The 18,517-nt window shown below is 49.6% G+C and overlaps 5 protein-coding genes across 6 annotated transcripts; 3 read left to right on the top strand and 2 right to left on the bottom strand.

Moving 5' to 3' along the window:
- Positions 1–568: 568 nt before the first annotated feature.
- On the bottom strand, positions 569–9,503 carry LOC6598880 (procollagen-lysine,2-oxoglutarate 5-dioxygenase). The gene is made up of 10 exons (XM_026992018.1): positions 9,142–9,503; positions 8,379–8,464; positions 6,401–6,540; positions 5,812–6,343; positions 5,498–5,751; positions 4,981–5,082; positions 4,775–4,900; positions 1,887–2,013; positions 1,248–1,682; positions 569–1,190 (listed from the first exon to the last, which is right to left on the bottom strand). Exons 1-10 carry the CDS (start codon positions 9,290–9,292, stop codon positions 906–908), a joined length of 2,238 nt encoding a protein of 745 aa, XP_026847819.1. The 5' UTR covers positions 9,293–9,503; the 3' UTR covers positions 569–905.
- On the top strand, positions 2,148–3,290 carry LOC6598967 (contactin-4). The gene is made up of 6 exons (XM_026992019.1): positions 2,148–2,454; positions 2,528–2,634; positions 2,696–2,777; positions 2,839–2,906; positions 2,968–3,043; positions 3,115–3,290. The coding sequence occupies exons 1-6, from the start codon at positions 2,244–2,246 to the stop codon at positions 3,195–3,197; spliced, it is 627 nt and encodes a 208-aa protein (XP_026847820.1). The 5' UTR covers positions 2,148–2,243; the 3' UTR covers positions 3,198–3,290.
- On the top strand, positions 3,972–4,746 carry LOC6598966 (immunoglobulin domain-containing protein oig-4). Its single transcript, XM_002024018.2, has 2 exons — positions 3,972–4,285; positions 4,349–4,746. The coding sequence occupies exons 1-2, from the start codon at positions 4,103–4,105 to the stop codon at positions 4,655–4,657; spliced, it is 492 nt and encodes a 163-aa protein (XP_002024054.1). The 5' UTR covers positions 3,972–4,102; the 3' UTR covers positions 4,658–4,746.
- Positions 9,504–9,720: 217 nt separating the features above from the next.
- LOC113566448 (ubiquitin-protein ligase E3A) lies at positions 9,721–14,028 on the bottom strand. Of its 2 annotated transcripts, none has more exons than XM_026992039.1 (8): positions 13,608–14,028; positions 13,212–13,520; positions 12,189–13,156; positions 11,875–12,104; positions 11,251–11,811; positions 10,994–11,175; positions 10,434–10,926; positions 9,721–10,361 (listed from the first exon to the last, which is right to left on the bottom strand). In XM_026992039.1, exons 1-8 carry the CDS (start codon positions 13,721–13,723, stop codon positions 10,023–10,025), a joined length of 3,198 nt encoding a protein of 1,065 aa, XP_026847840.1. In that variant the 5' UTR covers positions 13,724–14,028; the 3' UTR covers positions 9,721–10,022. The 2 variants fall into 2 exon arrangements, with proteins under 2 accessions (XP_026847840.1, XP_026847841.1); XM_026992040.1 differs by having other exon boundaries at positions 12,189–13,117.
- Positions 14,029–14,904: 876 nt separating this feature from the next.
- Positions 14,905–18,272, top strand: LOC6598879 (protein FAM91A1). The gene is made up of 2 exons (XM_026992051.1): positions 14,905–16,908; positions 16,974–18,272. Exons 1-2 carry the CDS (start codon positions 15,042–15,044, stop codon positions 17,990–17,992), a joined length of 2,886 nt encoding a protein of 961 aa, XP_026847852.1. The 5' UTR covers positions 14,905–15,041; the 3' UTR covers positions 17,993–18,272.
- The last annotated feature ends 245 nt before the right edge of the window (positions 18,273–18,517 follow it).

The following is an 18,517-nucleotide window of genomic DNA, read 5'->3' as shown; positions in this document are numbered from 1 at the left end:
ATTACAAGCTAGAAAAAATGTCTACAAAAACAAAATATTCAACGCAGGTAATAACTTATACAACGTCTCATTTTGTATGGGAGGATTTAATGGAAAAAGAAAACCATTGTTTCCTCAGTACTCTGCATTACCATATTTGTAGATAAATACCGATCGGTGAGGATATACTTAAAAGGTTCTTTCTGGTTTCTTTTATGGGGCTTTGCAAAGAAAATCATTCTTTAAAACACACCAATACCAATTAGAAAACTATATGTACTGTAACATTACCATATGAACTGTCGTTCGAAAGTTATTTTTACGTGTTTCATTAGGAAAATTTCATATTAAAACTGAGCTGCTATTAATTTTTAAATTTGAAATAATTCTTCAACGAATATGTTCATATGTATGTATGTACATATATATATCATTGTTCTGCTCTAGCTATTGGTATTAAAATTGTGATAAAAATAATTCAATGGTTGAGAGCAAAAATGTGAGCAAATTTGCAATAATGTAATGTAAGAGGAGTCCAGAATGTTAAAGATCTGGATAGATAAGTATTTATATTAATCGAACCGAAGTGTAAACCTTTTAATTATTGCATTTATTTGATTGCAGACTTGAACACGTTGAATACGTTATAAAAAAACTTACATTTAACTTAGGTATTAAACAGATTCTTTTTAGGGACTCTAAAGCTATCGGTCTCAAAGTAGTCGGGTATGTAAAATCTTCAAAAAATTCAGACTGGCCGAAAACCCCCCACTTCTTGTTCTGGGACTTTAACTAGATTTGATCGGGTTCTGTTCGATCTTAGGATACACAATTCTTTGGAGTGGCCGATATGGCAGTCATGATGCATATAGTAACCATTAAATGTCCATTCGAATCTCTTATTTGGTATTTCCGCCCATCCACGTCTACGGATCGATGAAGGAGATCATGATGTAGCGTGTGCCTTTGGTCACCAGCAGTCCCTCGTGGTAGTGGGTCAGTCGGCCAGGGTGCATAAGCATCCAGCCCTTCTTTGTCTCCGTCACGGAGCAGTTGTAGCGCAAGAAGCGGCACCCGCCTCCCTCGTAGTCGGTGTCCACCTGGTTCATGGCAATGTTGATGGTGTAGGTCGAGGCGTCGTGGTGGGGCCGCAGCGAGGGCTGCTCGTCGGGCCGATAGCGCACCATGAAGTTCATCAGCGCGCGAGGAGGCTGTGGGTGGGTTTAACATTAGCAATCCGATCTCTCGGGATCTATCCATGAACTCACGTTATGATAATAGCCGGTGAAGACGCGCTCCTGCAGGGGTCGCACAAACAGCTCCAGGAACTTCAGGTACAGCACCTCGAGGCCCACCTGCTTCATGTGAATGTCGCGCGTGGGCACTGCCTCGTAGCCGCCCTCCAGACGATTGTCATTGTTGCTGCCATCAGACCAGGTGCCGTGGTTCTCCATAATGGCCACCAGATCATCGCAGAAGGCGTCCGTCACGATCGCCATCCAGTACACATCCGGACACGGCTGCTCAATCACCGTGCTGGCGTTCAGCTGCTCCGAGTAGTTCGGATGGATGTACTTCTCGGTCCAGTCGTACCGATTGCTGAACAGCGTGTAGAAGTCGGGACGTGCCACCTTGGTGTCGAAGTTATCAGCATTGACCAAGTGCCCGAAGTAGCGTTGATTGCTAATGAACATGAATACACCCTGAAAAACAAAGCCGGAATTGGATTAGTATGTGAATTAAGGCCCCATCTAAAGCACCCAGCAAAAAGTGGATAGGAAAACGTTCAGCAGATAAGAGAACATTGGACTATCAATTGTGGGACAAAGAATGGGAAGTGTCTGTATACCAATAGGATCTTATATGTGACAAAAGGAAATACCAATCAGTAGGCATAAAGTACTTACCGCTTTTCGTAGCGACTCGCACATGGCCATATCGGCGTCGTATTCGCTATGCTGGAAGCTGAGGACGTCGAAAGCGCTGCTCCTCACCAGATAGATGCTCGTCACATGGGGCACGTTGAATATGCCGCTGTCGGAGAAGTGGAGAAGAATGGAGAGAACGAGAACTGATGAATAACCAGCCAAAAACACGGCGAGCCAGTGACAACACTCATTGCGCAGTGGATTCGCAACAAAGTTGCGAAATGGAAAGTGGCGTCGCACCCAACAGATCTGATCCCCCCATTTACTGCCCGTAATTCAATCAAAAGTGCCCGCATCCACGCTGAAGAACAGAGGGGGAAGACGACCCACGATGGGATGGGAGTGGAGTGGATAACGTGCCGTGCAGATGCAGAGCGCAGTATCAAAACAACATTCCCCGTTGACGATCGCCGATCGGAATCACGCGGCTCGACAATGACCAGTCTCTGTGGCCTCTGGAGCTGGAAGCTCAAGCAATCGTCTCTCCTCGGCCTCGGCCTCTGCCTCCTGCTGCTGATCAGCGATCTTGGCCGTGTGGCAGCCCAAAGTGAGTGATCCACTAGCATATATATCCCCCTATCCACTGGGTTCTCAGCTGTCTAGTAACTCCTGTTTCCCAGGAAGCACGGGCGGCAGGAATGTTCTGCGACGCAACTACACGGGCAAGAAGCCCGTGGTCATCCAGCACCTCTCCCAGGATGCCGTCAGCTACTACGATCATGAGAATGTGAGTGACGACGTTCGCCAGAGGTTGTACAGATATCATACGTATATTCTGTGTGTTGCAGGGTGCCAAGATAATAAAGTCCTCGCACTTCGAGCTGGACTACACGCTGGGACGCAAGATCACCTTCTTCTGCATGGCCCAAGGTGAGTAGAGTGGGGTTTGCTGCTCACTGGAAGGATTTATAGAGGCGCGTATCTTTCCCAGGCAATCCACGGCCCACCATCACCTGGTTCAAGGATGGAGCCGAGCTCTACCAGCATCGCTTCTTTCAGGTAAGACTTCTTTCGAACACTTAGAGATCACTCAATTGACACTCTGCTGGGTCTGCTTTAGGTGCACGAGTCTCACATAGAGACGGATATTATCAAAAGTAAAATGGAAATAGATCCCACTACGCAGATGGATGCGGGTAAGTAGTCATGGCAGTGTGGAACAAGGTCTATACCCCCCATATCATCTCTCTTTCCGTCCATCTTTCAGGCTACTACGAATGTCAGGCGGATAACATCTATGCCATCGATCGTCGGGGCTTTCGCACGGACTATGTAATGGTTAACTTTTAGCACCGTAAAGCATTAAAATGAAATCTAAACTTTGAATCCAGTTGAATCCAGCTAAAGTTAATAAACAAACAAAACAAAAAATGTATAAAAATACTTTTTTGCGTCTCATTTCATGGAAATTTAAATTCTATTCGTTCACGACCTTATGCCTCATGTGCCTCATGTGCCTCATGTGCCTCTCTGTGTTTGCCTCTGTCTCCGGCTCTGTAAGGGCGCATCTGTATGCGTGGCCGACAAATTGGCTCAATTACCTAATTCAAATGATTTTTTTGCATTTATTTTATTAAAATGTGTGAAAGCAAACCCCACACTGAGAGGCCCACAACAGTGGCTTTGAAATGTCACCCCACAGGTGCACAGTGGGCCGAAGGCTGGCAATAATTGTAGAAGGCAAGGCCCGAAAAAAAACCTTCATATTTAGCAACAGAATTAGGCATAAGGAAAGCATAGTCGAAACATCTTTTCCATAACATTTCCCTTTCAATGGACCCTTCCCCACTGTGCCATTGTCCGAATCCCAGCGAAAAATATCAGGAAAAGGGGTGACAAGAGCTTCCCATTTGCAAACGAGCGCCCAAATCAAATCAAGCGATGAAATTGAGTGTGGAATATGGAAGTGCAGAGATGAGGAACCATATCCCGGGCCAAGTCCAAAAAGATTGGAGAGCGCAGATTCCACTACTGCACAGTCCACGGATTATATGGCGACGCCAATTGTGGCAAATTACGTGGGGCAGGCAGATCGAGGCATCGAGACATCGAGGCATCGACCAGGGCCCACAGCAGAGTGGATCAGTCGCCGAGCAGACGAGATTCGCACAGCACCGTCGGGCGGAGCCATCGGAGGAGTCACAGAGCACACACCGCACACCACACATCGCACCACTCATAGCACCACACGCACAATGCAGGTCAAATGCCTGATCATCTGCCTCGGCCTGGGCCTGCTCATGCTGGGCACTGGTCCCGTGTGCGAGGCGCGGCGTGCCCGTGGTCGCGGACGCACCAAGTCTAGGGTCCAGATCGGCCTGCCCATCACGGGCAAGTACCGCGATCCCGAGTCCGATCAGTACTACAACAACAATAACGTGAGTTGAGTGACAGTAGTTGAGTGAAAGAAGATCACGAATCGAATCTGCGGTTTCCTGCAGGGAGCCAAGATCTTGCAGGCCTCACACTTTGATCTGGAGTACGTGCTGGGCCACAAGATCGCCTTCCTGTGCGTGGCCAAGGGCAATCCGCGGCCACACATCACCTGGTACAAGGACGGGGCCGAGATCTACCAGCACCTCTACATGCACGTCCACGAGTGGACCATCGGCGATGACAGGGTAAAGTCCAAGATCGAAATCGACCCGGCCACACAGATGGACGCAGGCCTCTACGAGTGCACCGCCGACAACATGTACTCCATCGATCGGCGCAGCTTCAAAACAGATTTCTCCATCGCCTTCGACTGATCGACGGTCGGAACCGGCCGAATCAGTTCGGGGCGTGGCTCCCTAGGCTTAAGCAATAAAATCGATGCACATAGCATACAAGATGTAAACCCTAGCGTTTTTTTTGTTTATGCTTACATCAGATCCCGCTTGACAATGTCCACGTAGTCGTGCGACCTCGCATAGAAGCCGCCCTCCGAGAGTGCGCCCCAGAAGTTGCTCCACAGCTCGTGGTATTTGGCGAACAGCGGCGCCACAAATTGCCTGCAAAAGAGGGGGCATCATTATTTTTCGGTGTTCAGAGTTAGAGAGTTCAGCCGTTCAGCCGTTCAGCCGTGACCTACTTGTTCAGTTTGAGCAGTTCGCGTAGCACTTCGCCATCATCGATATGGGCATCTCCATCAATGAAGAAAATGTAGTCGCTTTTGCGGAGCTTGGCTTGGTCGCTGGAATAGAGAATAAATCAGCGTAAATATTGAACTATTCTTGGGTTGAGGCAAAGAATGTGAATGAATATGCCTTAACTCTTGGATAATTATGTGACTGTTCAGAGTCTATAGTCTATAAAGATCAGAAATTATAATTTAAATGTGCTCTGAAAGAGTCAAAAAGACTAGTCGAAACAATAGAAGCTTTCGTATATTTTCCCTAGGAAGCACCGCTTGTAAAAATAACGTCTATGTCTGAATACTAATGTCAAGGAAGCTCTCTCAGATCTTAAGACATTCCCACATCTGCTGAGTGAATGCAGCCTTCTCTATCTTTGGGAAGAATCAATCCTTCAAAGAACTAAAGTATATCCATTCAAGCAGTTCGAGTACCATCCCGTAAGAGTAATTTCTGGTTTCCTTAAGCACTTACAAGGCCAATTGCCTGCCTTGACGCTCGTCCAGATTGTCCGTGGAGAGAGTGTACTTGGCACTGGCGTATTTCTCGCCATGCTTGTTCACAAACGACTTGATGTCCGCGTCGTGAAGCTCCACATTGCTGTAGATCAGCAAATGGAGGTTCTGCTTGGGGTAGTTGATCTTCTCGATGCCCTCGAGGAATTGGTCAAAGAAGGGCACGGCCATGGGGACAATCACAGAGAGGGAGATCACGGGCAGATGTTGTTCCTGGAGGAAAATTCAAAGCTGGATTAAATCTACTCTGTTCAGGAGATGTCTGGCACTTACATCCAGTTCCAGGAGATACTCCTGGCAAACAGTGCAGATGCCGTTGAATGTTTTGGCCAGATAGTTGCCGTAGGCATTCAGATCGACCTTGCTCAGTCCGTTGCCATGGACAATGGCGGGCGTGGTCAGAAAGTTCACGTTCTGCAGGATGCCCTGGTTGCTCTCGATGTCCACCTTCAGCTTGACGTCGTTCTTGGCGCCGTGCAGGTTCTGGAACAGGCGTGACTGCGTGTCCAGCTTCATGCCCAGCTTGGCCCGCCTAGCCTCGTCCAGGAACACCTTGGTGTAGTACAGCTGGTCATCGTCCATGTCGTCGATGGCCTCCTCCAGCAGGGCGTTCACCTGCGGGGCGTAGCCAATGAAGGCCCCCGAGTTTAGGAAGCGCGAGGCATTGCCCTCCACCTCGGGGTACGCATCGGTCAGGCTACTGTCCGGCCAGCAGAACTTCTCTGCGGAGAAGAGCAGCTTGGCCTTCGACTCCTTGAACAACTCTACAATCTCCTCCAGCTTGGCGGTGATGATCACATCATAGCTATGGAAAATAAGGGATTGATTCTGGTTTCTGCATAGCTCTTTGGTACCTTCTTACCTGTCTGTGAAGAGTACGATTGTGTCTTGTTCATCCTTCAGGGGTGCAACAGCTTTGCGAAGGAGATTGACTTTGAAACCGCCTCCGGGATGCTGCATATCACCGCCCTTCCAGTGCTCGCCCAGGCCCAAGGTTGTGACCTGTTGGTACACAAATCTTTTAATTGGATTCACTATCTTCTTAGACGAGAAATATTTCTCTAATTTTGTTGAATGTGATTTGGATCCGGTTCTTAATTGATAGCAAGATCTTTTATAGATAACCCCGGATCATCTTGGTGTTTTCTCGTACTGGTATGTGGTTCATTTCCTTATTTAATTGATTTTTAAAGGCTTAAGAATCTTTAACCTTTATAATCTTAGCAAAGACTGATATATCATAGAACTCCCTTGGAAACCATTGGCTTTGAAAGGTATTTAAAGGCTTTAAAGGAGACAATGTTGCTCCAAATGTTGATCATACCAGAACAAAAAGATATAACAAAGAAGCAAACGAATAAATGGAAGCACATACAAAACATGAAACCCCACTTGAATGCCCCAACTCCGATCCCCATTCATTCTGCAATCGCTTGGGGCTCACACAGTTCTCCGAATACATAACGAAATCCAAGACAAAGGGGAATGGGGAATGGGGGATGGGGGTGGGGGGTGGGGGGGCCATGGGACCATCAGGATCGGGCTAATCAGCAGATTTTCGTATTCGTATTCCCTTCGAAATACCGAAACATTCAGAGAGCGGCCTGACAAAATCGGGCAAAACAAAACCACCATCAGAAACTGTCAACGTTTAGAGGGAGCAAATCCCTGATAAGCAGAAGTCAAACCCCCTCTGTATGTGGAAGATGATTGGAAGAAAGTTCTAGAAACCGAATAGAGACGAATCTCTGTTCTAATAACCCCCGGCAACTGCAATGGGACTACGTGATTAATGCCCGCAATCGGGCCCGCAAGCATGAGAATCCGAATAGGAATACGAATCCGAGTCCGAATTGGAATCGGAATTGGAATAGGAATTTAAACATGTGTGCACTTGATGTTGCCGGTGCCCCACAAGTCCAGCCAATCTCTGGGGTACACATCAGATGCCACGCCGGATGCTTGGCCGCATATAGTGTACATATGTGCCCCATAACTCGTACATAAAACAATACAAAGTTATGAAAGTGTGCCACAGGCCGACAACCGGCGATTCTTCGAGATCTTTGGAAGACCACACAGCACAGCACAGACCCGAATCCGAACCCGAACCCGACCCCTTATCTGTCACATATACATATGTATGTACCATGTACATACATATATAGTATAGTTTGTGGTTTTAAGACAAGTTTTTATGAACAACAGATTCTCCAGACAGACGTCAAATTAGAAATTCATCAATAAAAACAATCAGCTCTGATTTGCATGCGAAAGAATTGGTGGCAGAATAAATTTTGGTTTATGCTTTCGATTCCTATGATATTCTAAGGAAATTTATGAGATTTATAAAGAATTATTGGTCTTTTTTAAGAGAGTACTACTCGTGCTGAGGAAAACCTATTGATAATTCCCTCATGAAAGTCTTCATGATCCCTATGTCCTCTGGCAATACACTTTCTATTTTTATTAAATAGGATTTTCTTGGTCTACGAGAATTTCCACCAATTGAAAAGTCAGCTCGTAATGATTTATATAAGGAGAAATACACAAATTTCTGATGGAACTGCTTCTTTAAACAGTTCTAAAATAAGAAACTGCTCTATAAACAACCCCTTGATCCACCCCATAAACATACTTTATGGACTAACTGTGCGTCGCATTTGTTAATCTGTCGATTCTTTTCTTTCTTCTGGAACTCATAACGGTTCTTGCGAAACCGCAAAGCCGATGCCAAGATTTTAGATATCGAGTGCAAATGAAACTAGACCTGGGACTAATGTGGTCCAATCTACATAGATGCTAAAAGTAGTGTCTTAAAATATACAGAAATATCTCACCTTAACGTCGTAAATGCGTGCAGAACGGATATAGCGGGCATAGCCATCGGTGGGTTCAGTGGCCACCGTGAATACTTCGACCTTATCTGCGGGATTGAGAGAAGATTATGTGGATTAGTGGATTGGCTTCATTGAATTGTATCTGAGGGATCTAAGGCGAAGCACACAAGTAAGATATTGGTTTGACGAGTCTTTTTGATCGTTTTGGCTGATTAACTGGTTTATTTTGCTTAATCAACGGGTTGAACGCGTTTGAAACAAGAGAATAATGAATTGAGATTCATTAGAATCTGCTATTTCGGTACCGATCCGCATATGTGGATGCTCCTGCCATGCAATTCCAGTGTGAACGGCCCCATACATCAGACGGAACGAAAACCAGAACAAGTGGTCGCTATAGCGACCTAAAGATACCTCTACTTTACAGAAATGTGTGCCCAGGACTAGTCCAATGTCTTCGTAATTAAGAAAATTTATAATTTCTTTACATTCGCGGCCTAAAGGAACCCTTAATCTGCCCCGCGGTATTACAGCAGATCCTGTGACTCTGCGATTGAATGCCCATCCAATATACCCTTCTGCTGTACAAGTACAGGGTGCTGGCAGCAGGATGGAATGCAGGAAGGCGGGGCATGAGAACATAAACAAAACCACAGTGAGCGATGGGGATGGAGGAAGTCAGTCGCCTTTGCATACAATATAATTTTCCATGTCGACTAATTCGAGAGATGCTCTCACTCATTGCAGTGCAGTAGAAACAAACCATTCAAATTGGACTCTGCTGCAGCGACGTCGGCAGCAGCATCTGCCGCTGCGCCTGCATCTGCGTGGGCTCCTTGCGACGCCAGAAGCAAAAACAATACGGGCAGCGCTCCAAAGCGCAACAACAATGTGCGCTCTTGTTGTTTTTGCATTCTGCTGGATTTTACGGTTCTGTTCACACACACAGAAAAAAAAGAAACTCTCACACACACGCGTGGAATAAATTTGTTAGGCACTTTAGACAGTAGGGATATGAAGCACTTTGCGTTATAATTGTTGCATTTTCTGTTCCTTCAAGTGCACTAGATTTCAAGTGGAACAACTTTTTGATTCGAGCCGAACCCAAGAACCCCAAAAAGACGAATGAATGGACCCAAAGCGTCCCACTAGCAGGGATCCGACGCCCGCATCTCAGCTGACGCGTCAGTGTTGCAAAGCGAGCCAGCGATAGGTCGATAGGCATGGAAGAAACTTCGAGTAAGTTTTGTTTGTTTGGCGCGCACTTTAAATTTATTAATAAATTCAGTGCCTGTCGACCTATATATATATGGTTACATGGGTGAGAATACACATAATGCTATTGTACACATACTAGTAAATTTATATTTACAATTAACTGAGCGACAAAAGAAAGAACAGTGTGGTAGGGGAGTTTCTCGAGTGTACCGTGAAAGTCGTGTCCGTTCATTATTTTAGCTTGCCATCGCGCCAGAAATTGAGCATATATATATGTATATTGTCTCATTTGAACAGGTTGTATCAAAAATAAATGGCATAACCCAACAACAAAAAAACACTAAAGCCAAATATGTAATCGTCTTCGTTCCTAGAGAGGTGGTATCAGTTACGATGCAATTGGGGCCCAAACTCGGGTCCCACTGCCTACAGCATGCCGAAGCCCTTGGAGTAGTTGATTGCCTTCAGCAGGCGCTCCTCCAGCTTCACCTTGCTGCTGTACTCCGGCAGCAGCAGGACATTGAAGCAGGTGTGCGAAGTGGGCAGTCGATCGCTGTCCGGCCCGTGACGCGTGATCAGCAGGCGCAGACACTTGAGCCCCCCGACGGGCACCCGGGCCGATCCTGTTGCGAATTCGAGCAGCTTGCGCTTCGACTCGTGCGGCATGGCATGCACAATCTTCCAAAAGTCCTTGATTATCTGCGTCTCGTACGAGTAGCCGCCCTCGTACTCCGTGGAGTGCTCCAACTCCACAAAGTCGAATTCCTGCAAAGCCCAAAGAAAAGCTTTTAGCACCATTTGCTGCTCGTTGAGAATTTGTTAGCCTAGGGTACTCACGCGACTGCCGCAGACCAGCATCTCGATCTCCTCGGGACGGAAGAGCAGCTTCAGCGGCGACTCGTCGGTGACCATCTCGAAGCCCTTGCGGAAGGAGTTGAACTGCTGCTGAATATTCTTGTTCAGCAGAAAGTCGGCGTACAGGTCCACAAACAGCTGCTTGTTGTGCTGCCCGACGAGTACCACGTCGCCGTGCGGCACCAGCTCGTGCTCGACCATCTCACCGAACACATTGGTGTAGCTTATCTTGAACGTCTGATCGAAGACTTCCTCCATGTTCTCGCCCTCAAAGTCGAGCAACGACTTGAGGCTCGAGTACAGCATGGGACTGTAGTCGCGCAGATCGCAGAATGTACCGCGATAGCCCAATAGCTTGCGGTAGACCACCATCGGGAAGTTCACAGCCAGAATCACGTTATTGTAGATGGCCAATCCGATGATGATACCAATCAGAGTGAATTGTGCCCCATTCTCGAAGGGTGTGGCATTGAACCTTTGGAACGAGGGACGAGGAAACATGAGAGAGGGGCCACATGAATAGCAGGGGGCCTGGCACTCACCACATGTTGTTGGTCTCCTCCTGCTGCAAAAACATGCCGAATGCCGGATTGAAAATCTCCTCAACGATCAATTGAAAGAACTCTTTGGATACGCCGCCCTCGTCGATGCCCTGCTCGCCGACAAACTCCACGACTAGCTGCTTCTTGAGATCCTTTGGATTGCTCATGGCCACCAGTTCCAGCTGCAAGAAAAACCCCACAGTGCCACCTGATAGATTATGGATCTTTCAGTAGGGTTCTCCGAGCCGTTTGCTTACCCCCACGAGCGCATCGTTTATTAGCTGATCGCGTCGCACGGTCAACTTGAGATCCGGCCGGTGGATGGCATCCGGCCCGTCCTGGCCAAAGTTGTTGATGAGCGAATAGAGCGTGGAGTAGCGCTCGCTGTACATCCGCATCCGGCTGTCGTAGTACAGGGCGTCCACCTTGGTGGCGGGCGTCAGGATGAATGCGTACAGCATGAAGGAGAAGTAGTTGCTGGAGCTGGAGCCCACCTCGCTCTCCATGGCCAGCGACTTGTACGAGAGGTAGTCGTGGTGCATCTGGATGTTCTCGCTGAGCGCCTCATTATAGAACTCCTCGAGAGGCACCAGCGGCTTGCGGCAGTCGATGGCCGACACCTTCAGCATCTTCTCCATCTGGTCCTCGGCGAACTTGGGCACGTGGGGATGCCCCACCTGGTTGTACAGAAAGAGGTCTTCCTCGGGGGGCACACCGTCCTCAGTACTGTCCTCTTCAATCTCCGCCTGTTCCTCCAGCGACATCCGACAGGAGGGACGCTCCAGTTCGCTGGCCAGAATGTTGGCATAAAACACAATCTGCGGATGGAAGCGGGGCATGAGCAATGGGAAACCTTTTGCGCGGGGCGGGGCGGTGGTTACCTTCAGAACTTTGGTCACGCAAATTATGTGCTCGTTTTCGCGCATTGCCTCCTCGTCTAGCAGGACCTGGAGGGTGATCTGCTGCTGGCAGGAGGCGACCAGCGTATGCAGCTGGTCCGCGCAATGCGCCGCCCATATCCGGGCCAGACGCGCCTGCGCCTTGACGGACATGGAGGAAGCTGCCAGACACAGCTTGGGCAGCACCCGATCCAGGTAGTCCATGTTTTTGGCTGCGTGCAGAGTAGCGAAAAGGGCAAAATAGCATATCAATGGAAGTCCTCCACCGATAAGTGGCTTGGGGGGCTGCTACTCACTGTTGGTGGCCAGGTCAAAGCATATGACCAGACAGTGGATGACCTTCTCCCAGTCTGGGGTGTACCGCCGCATGTAATGGATCCAGTCCGCCAGCTGGATGACGCTGCTGGTGAGCTTGTCGATGACAGTTCGCGATTTGGAGGCAAACAAGAGTTGCTGCACGCGTCGCAGTCCTTCAAAGTCCACCAGAGTGTCGCTGCTCAGCGATAGATCCTTCAGCTGTGCGTTCGACGTTGACTTGGGAGCCGGCTCCATGGGCACATCCTCATCATCGGCATCCTCCGGCCCAGCATCATCGTCATTGTCTCCGTCGACGTCTGCCACCGCTTCGGCTTCTGTGTCCGTACCTGCCACGGCCTCCATTGCGCCTGCTTGCTGAGTGCTGTCCTCGTCTTTGTCGTGCTCTCCCTCCAGTGTGCGCAGCTGCTCCTTGTTCAGGGGCTCTGGAGGCTTGGCCAAGAAGATCGGCACGCTAGCTGCCGGTGTCTCCTCTTCTTCCGTGTCCGGAGTGCGCACAAAGCTCCTGCTCAGTCGTTCCACGCACGAGAAGACATCACCGACGGCCTGGTAGAGCTTGTCATAGCTGTCCGTCTTCACACACTCCTCGTAAAGGGATATCAGACAGCTGGCCTCCAGAGATTTGACTTCCGAAAGATTTTCTGTTGTGCACGCTCCAGAGGAGGAGGAGGTGGAGGTGGAAGAGGCGGGGGCAGGTGCAGGTTCAGGCGCAGGTGCTGGAGCCACCAGTTCGGGCTGCTCCATTCGCGGCAATGCTGTCGCTATGGGACTTGGACTTGGACCGGGCACTGAAACCGATGTTGGACCCGGAGAACTTTGCGACTGGGCGCTGGTTGTTGTTGTGGTGCTGGCGGAGGTGATGGTGCTGGTGGAGCTGTTGCTACTGCTGCTGCTGCTGCTGCTACTGCTGCTGCTTTCGTTGGGGGAAAGCATGTCGATATCATGAGGGCTGTCGGGTGAGGGACGGATTAGGCGGAATAAGCGAATGAATGTGAGGATCCTACCTGATGGCTACTGGAGCGACACGCTCCGGTTGCGGCTCGAGTTCGGCTTGCGGTGGCGGTTGCAGTTGCGCAGGATTCACGCACAGCCGGGCATCCTGTGAGAATAGCTGGAGTGCGCGGGCCGCCACCTCGTTGGGCGTCATGGGTGCCACCCTTCCGCTGGACGCGCAGTTGATGTTGGTGCACTGCTCATTGCCACATCCGGACTGCAGCTGGTGGAAATAGCGCTGAATGAGGGTGCGCACAGTCGAGCGTTTCATCTCCGGTGTGGCCTGCCCACCGGGTGCCGTCGAGGTCGACGTCGATGCACTGCAGACGACAGAGGAAATCGAACAGTGAAATGGTTTCGGGGTCTGGGATCTGGCATTATGCATGGGCGCACAGCACCGAACTCACCTTGAGACGCCTGGCAACGGAGACGCAGACGGCGACGGTGACGGTGGCGGCGACGGTGCTGACGAAGTTTGCCGCGCCATCGGTTGATGGTCGCGTTCCTCCCCACTGTCGCTCATTCTACGACTGTTTCCAACCGTTCCACAATGTTACACTCCCGCCCGGACTCGACGACACGGTTCTGCGAACTCTTTGGGTTGCGTGCTGCCTGCTGCCTGTGACCAAGCCGTCTCCTTTGTGTGCTAAAATGCGATGCGAATTATGCACAAAAAAGGGTGCAAAAAAATCGATGTTGATGTCCCTGTCGTTCTCTCGCTGCTCTGCTCGAATTATTGTTTGCTATGACCTCTTTCCCGACGCGGTGCCTCTGCTTACAGGGCATTGGAAAATTATCTTTTGTCGTTCTATTCACTATTTTCTCTTTTTACAAAATATTTTAAAATTTTTACTTTTAGCACTAGACAGAAGTGTGTTTATAAGTCGCAAGCCAGGCCGAAATTGAAAATCATCAACGACAAGTATTTCACAACACTCTTTGGCACTAACAATACATATGTGATGTGCCAGTTTTTAAAACGTAAACGTACCAACCCAATTTGAAGTGAGATCTCCCAGGTTCCTTCGGCAAGCTTATTCAAAAACTATCATAATGTCTACAAAATTTAAAGTAAATTAGCTCTGAATTCATAAAATGCATGCAACGCATATGCTACAAAAAAAAGGAGCACGCATACACTCAAATACGCTGGGACCTCTAATCAAAAAGGATATCTCATGAGAACTCTCAGCCAAAACTGAGAGTTCCCAGAGTCGAAGACCGTTCGTTGCATGAGTGCAAGTGCTGCAGAACGCACGATACGGTTTATTGATATCGCCGCCAAGTCTATCGATTTTTCAAATATGCTTGGGGATCGTTTGAAAGTAAGAAAATAAAAGGAAATAGTTACATATATTTTTGTAAGCAAAGTAGGATGTGGAGAGAGTTTTTGTCAACTTATAAAATCATTGGAGCTCATGATTTCTGATTCAACAAATATATGGTTCGAAAACCCAAATTATTCGAGTTCAACGTATTCCATTTTTTCGTGAAAAAAATCAATAGCAAATAATAATAAGTATAATTCACACCAATGCCCTGAGGCTATAATAACAACAAAAGGTATTTTAAGTTCGCATTCTTCTATACAGATATCGCCAGTTATTACTTGACCTATCGCTAGTGCTGGAAAACTCCAAAGTCAGACGGTTTTTATCAGCTGTCGCTTTTCCTCTTCTTCCAAATAAAAAAAATATATAATAAAATACAACGCAACGGATTGCAAGGAAAACGATAAAACAAGGAAAAGATTAGAGCAGTGCCGAGAATTGTGAAGTGTATACGATGGAATGAGTTAGTCCAGGACCAAGAGCAAACCGAATCCAGCGGCTGGCAACAAGATGACGGAGAAAGACGAGATGGCTAACGGCGGCAGCAACAGCAACTGCCAGGCCCAACTGCAGCTCTGCGTGCGTGGAAATGTGTCATGGCAGCAGCTGCCCGTGCACCTGCGGTCGGTGCTGCACAACAATCAGCGCGACTACGAGAAGTTCGTGTTCAACTACAGCCTGAAGAACCAGCTGCGCTTTCGGGGAAACCTGGCCTCCAAGGTGTTCCGCCAGGAGCAGCGCTACTACGAGCTGCTCATCCAAAAGAACATCAACGGGCTCGGGGTCTTCCCCTACCACCTGGCGGACATTGTGACCAAGGGACTGCGCGTCACGCCCTTCAACTACTATCTGGACGTGCTCAGCCAGCTGCTGCGCAGCGACAAGAGCTACGACACGCTGCCCAACTTCACGGCGGCCGACTGTCTTCGGGTCCTGGGCATTGGCCGCAATGAGTATCTGGGCCTGATTAGCGATCTGAAGACACACACCACGCGCACTCTGCTCTTCAGCGCCAAGCCGAATCCGCAGGACTTCTTGCCGCGCTTCCCCGTGCAGGTGCACGTCGAGCCCTGGTGGCGCCTAGACATCGGCTTCGTCCTGGAGACGGACATTCGCTTTGTGTCCTCTCCGGAGCGCAGCTTGCTCGATGACCTCATCGATTTCGGTGCCCAGCCGGCGGGCAAATGTGACTACCATGTGGTGCACAGTCTCTACCGCAAGGGTCTGATATATCTGGACGTGCCCATTTGCGGGGAGGATCGCATCTCCATTCCTCCCCTGCGGAACTTCGTGATGAACCGCGTTAGCGGCGATTACTTTGAGAATCTGCTGTACAAGATCTTCGTGAGCGCCGACGAGCACATGACCATCGCCGAGCTTGCCCACATGCTGCAGTTGGATCTGGACTGCGTGAAGCAGGCGATTTCGTTCATTTGTCGCCTGGGATTCGCCCATCGCAAACGCGATTCTGGACAGGACCAAAACCAGCAGTCCAACCATCCCAGCTGGGAGGGCTACAACCTGCAGCAGGTGCCAGAGACGCCCCAGATCACGCCACTCAACTACAACCTGCACGCCGGCAGCTTCGACTTTGACCAGCAGCAGCAGCCGCAGCCGCAGCAGAGCCCCAAGTCCCCCAAGACGCCAAAGGCAGCGACACAGCCTCAAGAAAAGGACAAGGACAGCAGCTCGATTGGCTACCTCTCCTCGGATGGGAACACGAGCGACTTTAGCTTTGCCAATCTGAACACGACTCCCACGGGAACTGGCCCAAACGCCAACAACAGCGACGAGCAGGATGTCAGCTCCGAGCTGGAGGATGTAAGCGAGCGCACCACAACCATTAATTCCAAGATGCCAATGGCAGCGGGTACGGCGGCGGCGGCAACGATGGCTCCTAAAAGCGGCAAGCGCGTGGGTTTCCTGTTCGACTCGACGCTCACCGCATTCCTGATGATGGGCAATCTGTCGCCGGGGCTGAAGAACCACGCCGTGACCATGTTCGAGGTAGGAAAACTGTGCGAGGAGAGCATGGACAGCTTTCTGACAGAGCTGGAGCAGGTCTCGCTGCTGGACGCCGAAGGAGAGGGCGATGTGTCGAGGTACTTTGCACATGCCGTGATCCTCAGGTCAACAATCTGCTCGCTGCGACATCTGGTGCCCGGCGGTCTGGACCTGTTGCGGCTGGAGTGCCTCGAGGGGCTCGACAGGCAGACGCGCGATCGTGTACTGGAGAAGAAGTACAAATTTATCATCTCGGCCTCGCCGCTGACCGCTTCATTGAGCCACACCTTCAGCATTCCGTTCTTTGGACAATTCCTGCGCAGCTCGGATGTGGCGCCCATGTGGTGCAAGCTGTTCTTCAACCATATCACAGGTGCGGCAAATGCAATAACTCCCCCACTGGCTTTATTCTATATATTTTCTTACATTTATTAACAGGCTATGGTCCTCCCAGTTTGCTGCTGTGTCGCGGCACTGTGCTGAAGACCCTGCCACGCCTCTTTCTGGGCTATGGCAAGCTACTGGTGAACATTCTACACTCAGACTCGTACGTCCTCAACTCGGAGAGCTTCCGCAATCTGAACGAGCAGTTGAAGAACGGCTGTGTGCTGCTCCAGGGCTATGGGATCCGCTGTCCTGGCACCCTCCACTACGAATCGTTTCCATTCCAGCCCTCTGATGGGCGCCAAGTCAAGTGGGCGGCCCATAGGGCCATCCAGAAGCTGAACGCCCTACTGGACCTGCGCCAGCAATGCGGCTACATCACATTCCTGAACACGGGCGTGCCCGATCTCGGCTGCGAGGAGTACGAACTGCAGGTGAGACTCAAGCCACCGCAGCGCAAACGCTCCTCGCTACCAGCCAGCAACAAGCTCATCAACCAAGTGCCAACCAGTGAGGCGACGACACCCGCCACAGAGCTGACCAGCTACCAGCTCAAGAGTCCCGACGAGAACCACTTTGCGGCCACACCCGAGCATGGACCGGCCAATGAGTTTACGTCGCCTGACTGCAGCCAAGTGCTGGCCAGCGAGCTGGCCAAGTGCAGCCAACCATCGCGTCATGCCAGTCGCGCCGACCTGCTCTCGCAGAGCTCCGTGGAGATACCCATTGCTATGGAGGACGGATCCGGGGAGCCAGAGGCCTCCACAGAGGAGTGGACCCTGCTGGACGTCAATTTCGGTGTCCCGCTCTTCGATGTGGACACCAACACAAGAATTTGCGAGCATCTAGTGCATGGCCTGTGCAGCGACTCCAATCTGGAGGTACTATCCAACTCCGCCGAGCAGACGCGGGCACTTTTCCTCGAATTTGTGCGGCAGTGTCAGTATTTTGAGGAGGATTCATCGACGCCGGAGCAGCTGCTTCAGCCGCTCCAGGCGGCCAGGCCACTGCCCCATCCGCGCATCAATCTGGCTTTCGAGAACGGACACGTATGCTATTGGAACGGGCGTTAAATTAGTGTATCCCCCCCAACACAGCCCCCAGTACATGTCCAGTCCAGCTTTTAAAGAGTATTCTGTGTACTTTCCAAGTTAGTTATCAGTTCAGTTTCTGTACAGTTCCAAGAAGAGACGCGATAAAGCGCGATAAAGCTTTTACACAAACCCAAAAACACACACACACACACATCCCAGATATATATATTTATGTATACGTATATACCGACTATATATCCGATAATACAGTATGCTACCCATCAACCAAGCTCGGCATTAGTCAGCGTCAAACCCAATACGCCAGAAGGTTTTCGTTAGTTTTTTTTATTATGTATTATTATTAGCTCTGTAAGTTCTGTTCGGGGAGACAACAAGATTGGCAATATGCCTTCAGAGGCATTGAATCCTGATACCAACATACATACACACGAATGTATGCATGCATGCATATATAAAATGCATAACTATATTGAAATATATATGTATATGTAATTGTGTCTGAATAAATGCAATTTTAAAACCAAAAACCCATCACCTTTCCAT

Source organism: Drosophila persimilis, unplaced genomic scaffold, assembly GCF_003286085.1.
Source record: "Drosophila persimilis strain 14011-0111.01,24,50 unplaced genomic scaffold, DperRS2 tig00000700-arrow-arrow-pilon, whole genome shotgun sequence".
NCBI lineage: Eukaryota > Metazoa > Arthropoda > Insecta > Diptera > Drosophilidae > Drosophila > Drosophila persimilis.
This window is presented reverse-complemented; position numbering and strand designations above follow the sequence as displayed.

Bases quoted from the DNA above. Each gene is read 5' to 3' on its own strand.
- LOC6598880 (XM_026992018.1), bottom strand. From the start codon at position 9,292: ATGCAAAAACAACAAGAGCGCACATTGTTGTTGCGCTTTGGAGCGCTG. The intron at 6,344-6,400 runs GTAAGAAGGTAC...TATTTTCCATAG, and splicing joins ATCGTACTCTTCACAGACAG to CTATGATGTGATCATCACCG. The intron at 1,683-1,886 runs GTAAGTACTTTA...TTTGTTTTTCAG, and splicing joins GCGAGTCGCTACGAAAAGCG to GGTGTATTCATGTTCATTAG.
- LOC6598879 (XM_026992051.1), top strand. From the start codon at position 15,042: ATGACGGAGAAAGACGAGATGGCTAACGGCGGCAGCAACAGCAACTGC. The intron at 16,909-16,973 runs GTGCGGCAAATG...ATTTATTAACAG, and splicing joins GTTCTTCAACCATATCACAG to GCTATGGTCCTCCCAGTTTG.
- LOC6598967 (XM_026992019.1), top strand. From the start codon at position 2,244: ATGGGAGTGGAGTGGATAACGTGCCGTGCAGATGCAGAGCGCAGTATC. The intron at 2,455-2,527 runs GTGAGTGATCCA...CCTGTTTCCCAG, and splicing joins TGGCCGTGTGGCAGCCCAAA to GAAGCACGGGCGGCAGGAAT. The intron at 3,044-3,114 runs GTAAGTAGTCAT...TCCATCTTTCAG, and splicing joins CACTACGCAGATGGATGCGG to GCTACTACGAATGTCAGGCG.
- LOC6598966 (XM_002024018.2), top strand. From the start codon at position 4,103: ATGCAGGTCAAATGCCTGATCATCTGCCTCGGCCTGGGCCTGCTCATG. The intron at 4,286-4,348 runs GTGAGTTGAGTG...GGTTTCCTGCAG, and splicing joins AGTACTACAACAACAATAAC to GGAGCCAAGATCTTGCAGGC.
- LOC113566448 (XM_026992039.1), bottom strand. From the start codon at position 13,723: ATGAGCGACAGTGGGGAGGAACGCGACCATCAACCGATGGCGCGGCAA. The intron at 13,157-13,211 runs GTAGGATCCTCA...CTCACCCGACAG, and splicing joins GTCGCTCCAGTAGCCATCAG to CCCTCATGATATCGACATGC. The intron at 11,812-11,874 runs GTAACCACCGCC...TTCCATCCGCAG, and splicing joins GCGTGACCAAAGTTCTGAAG to ATTGTGTTTTATGCCAACAT.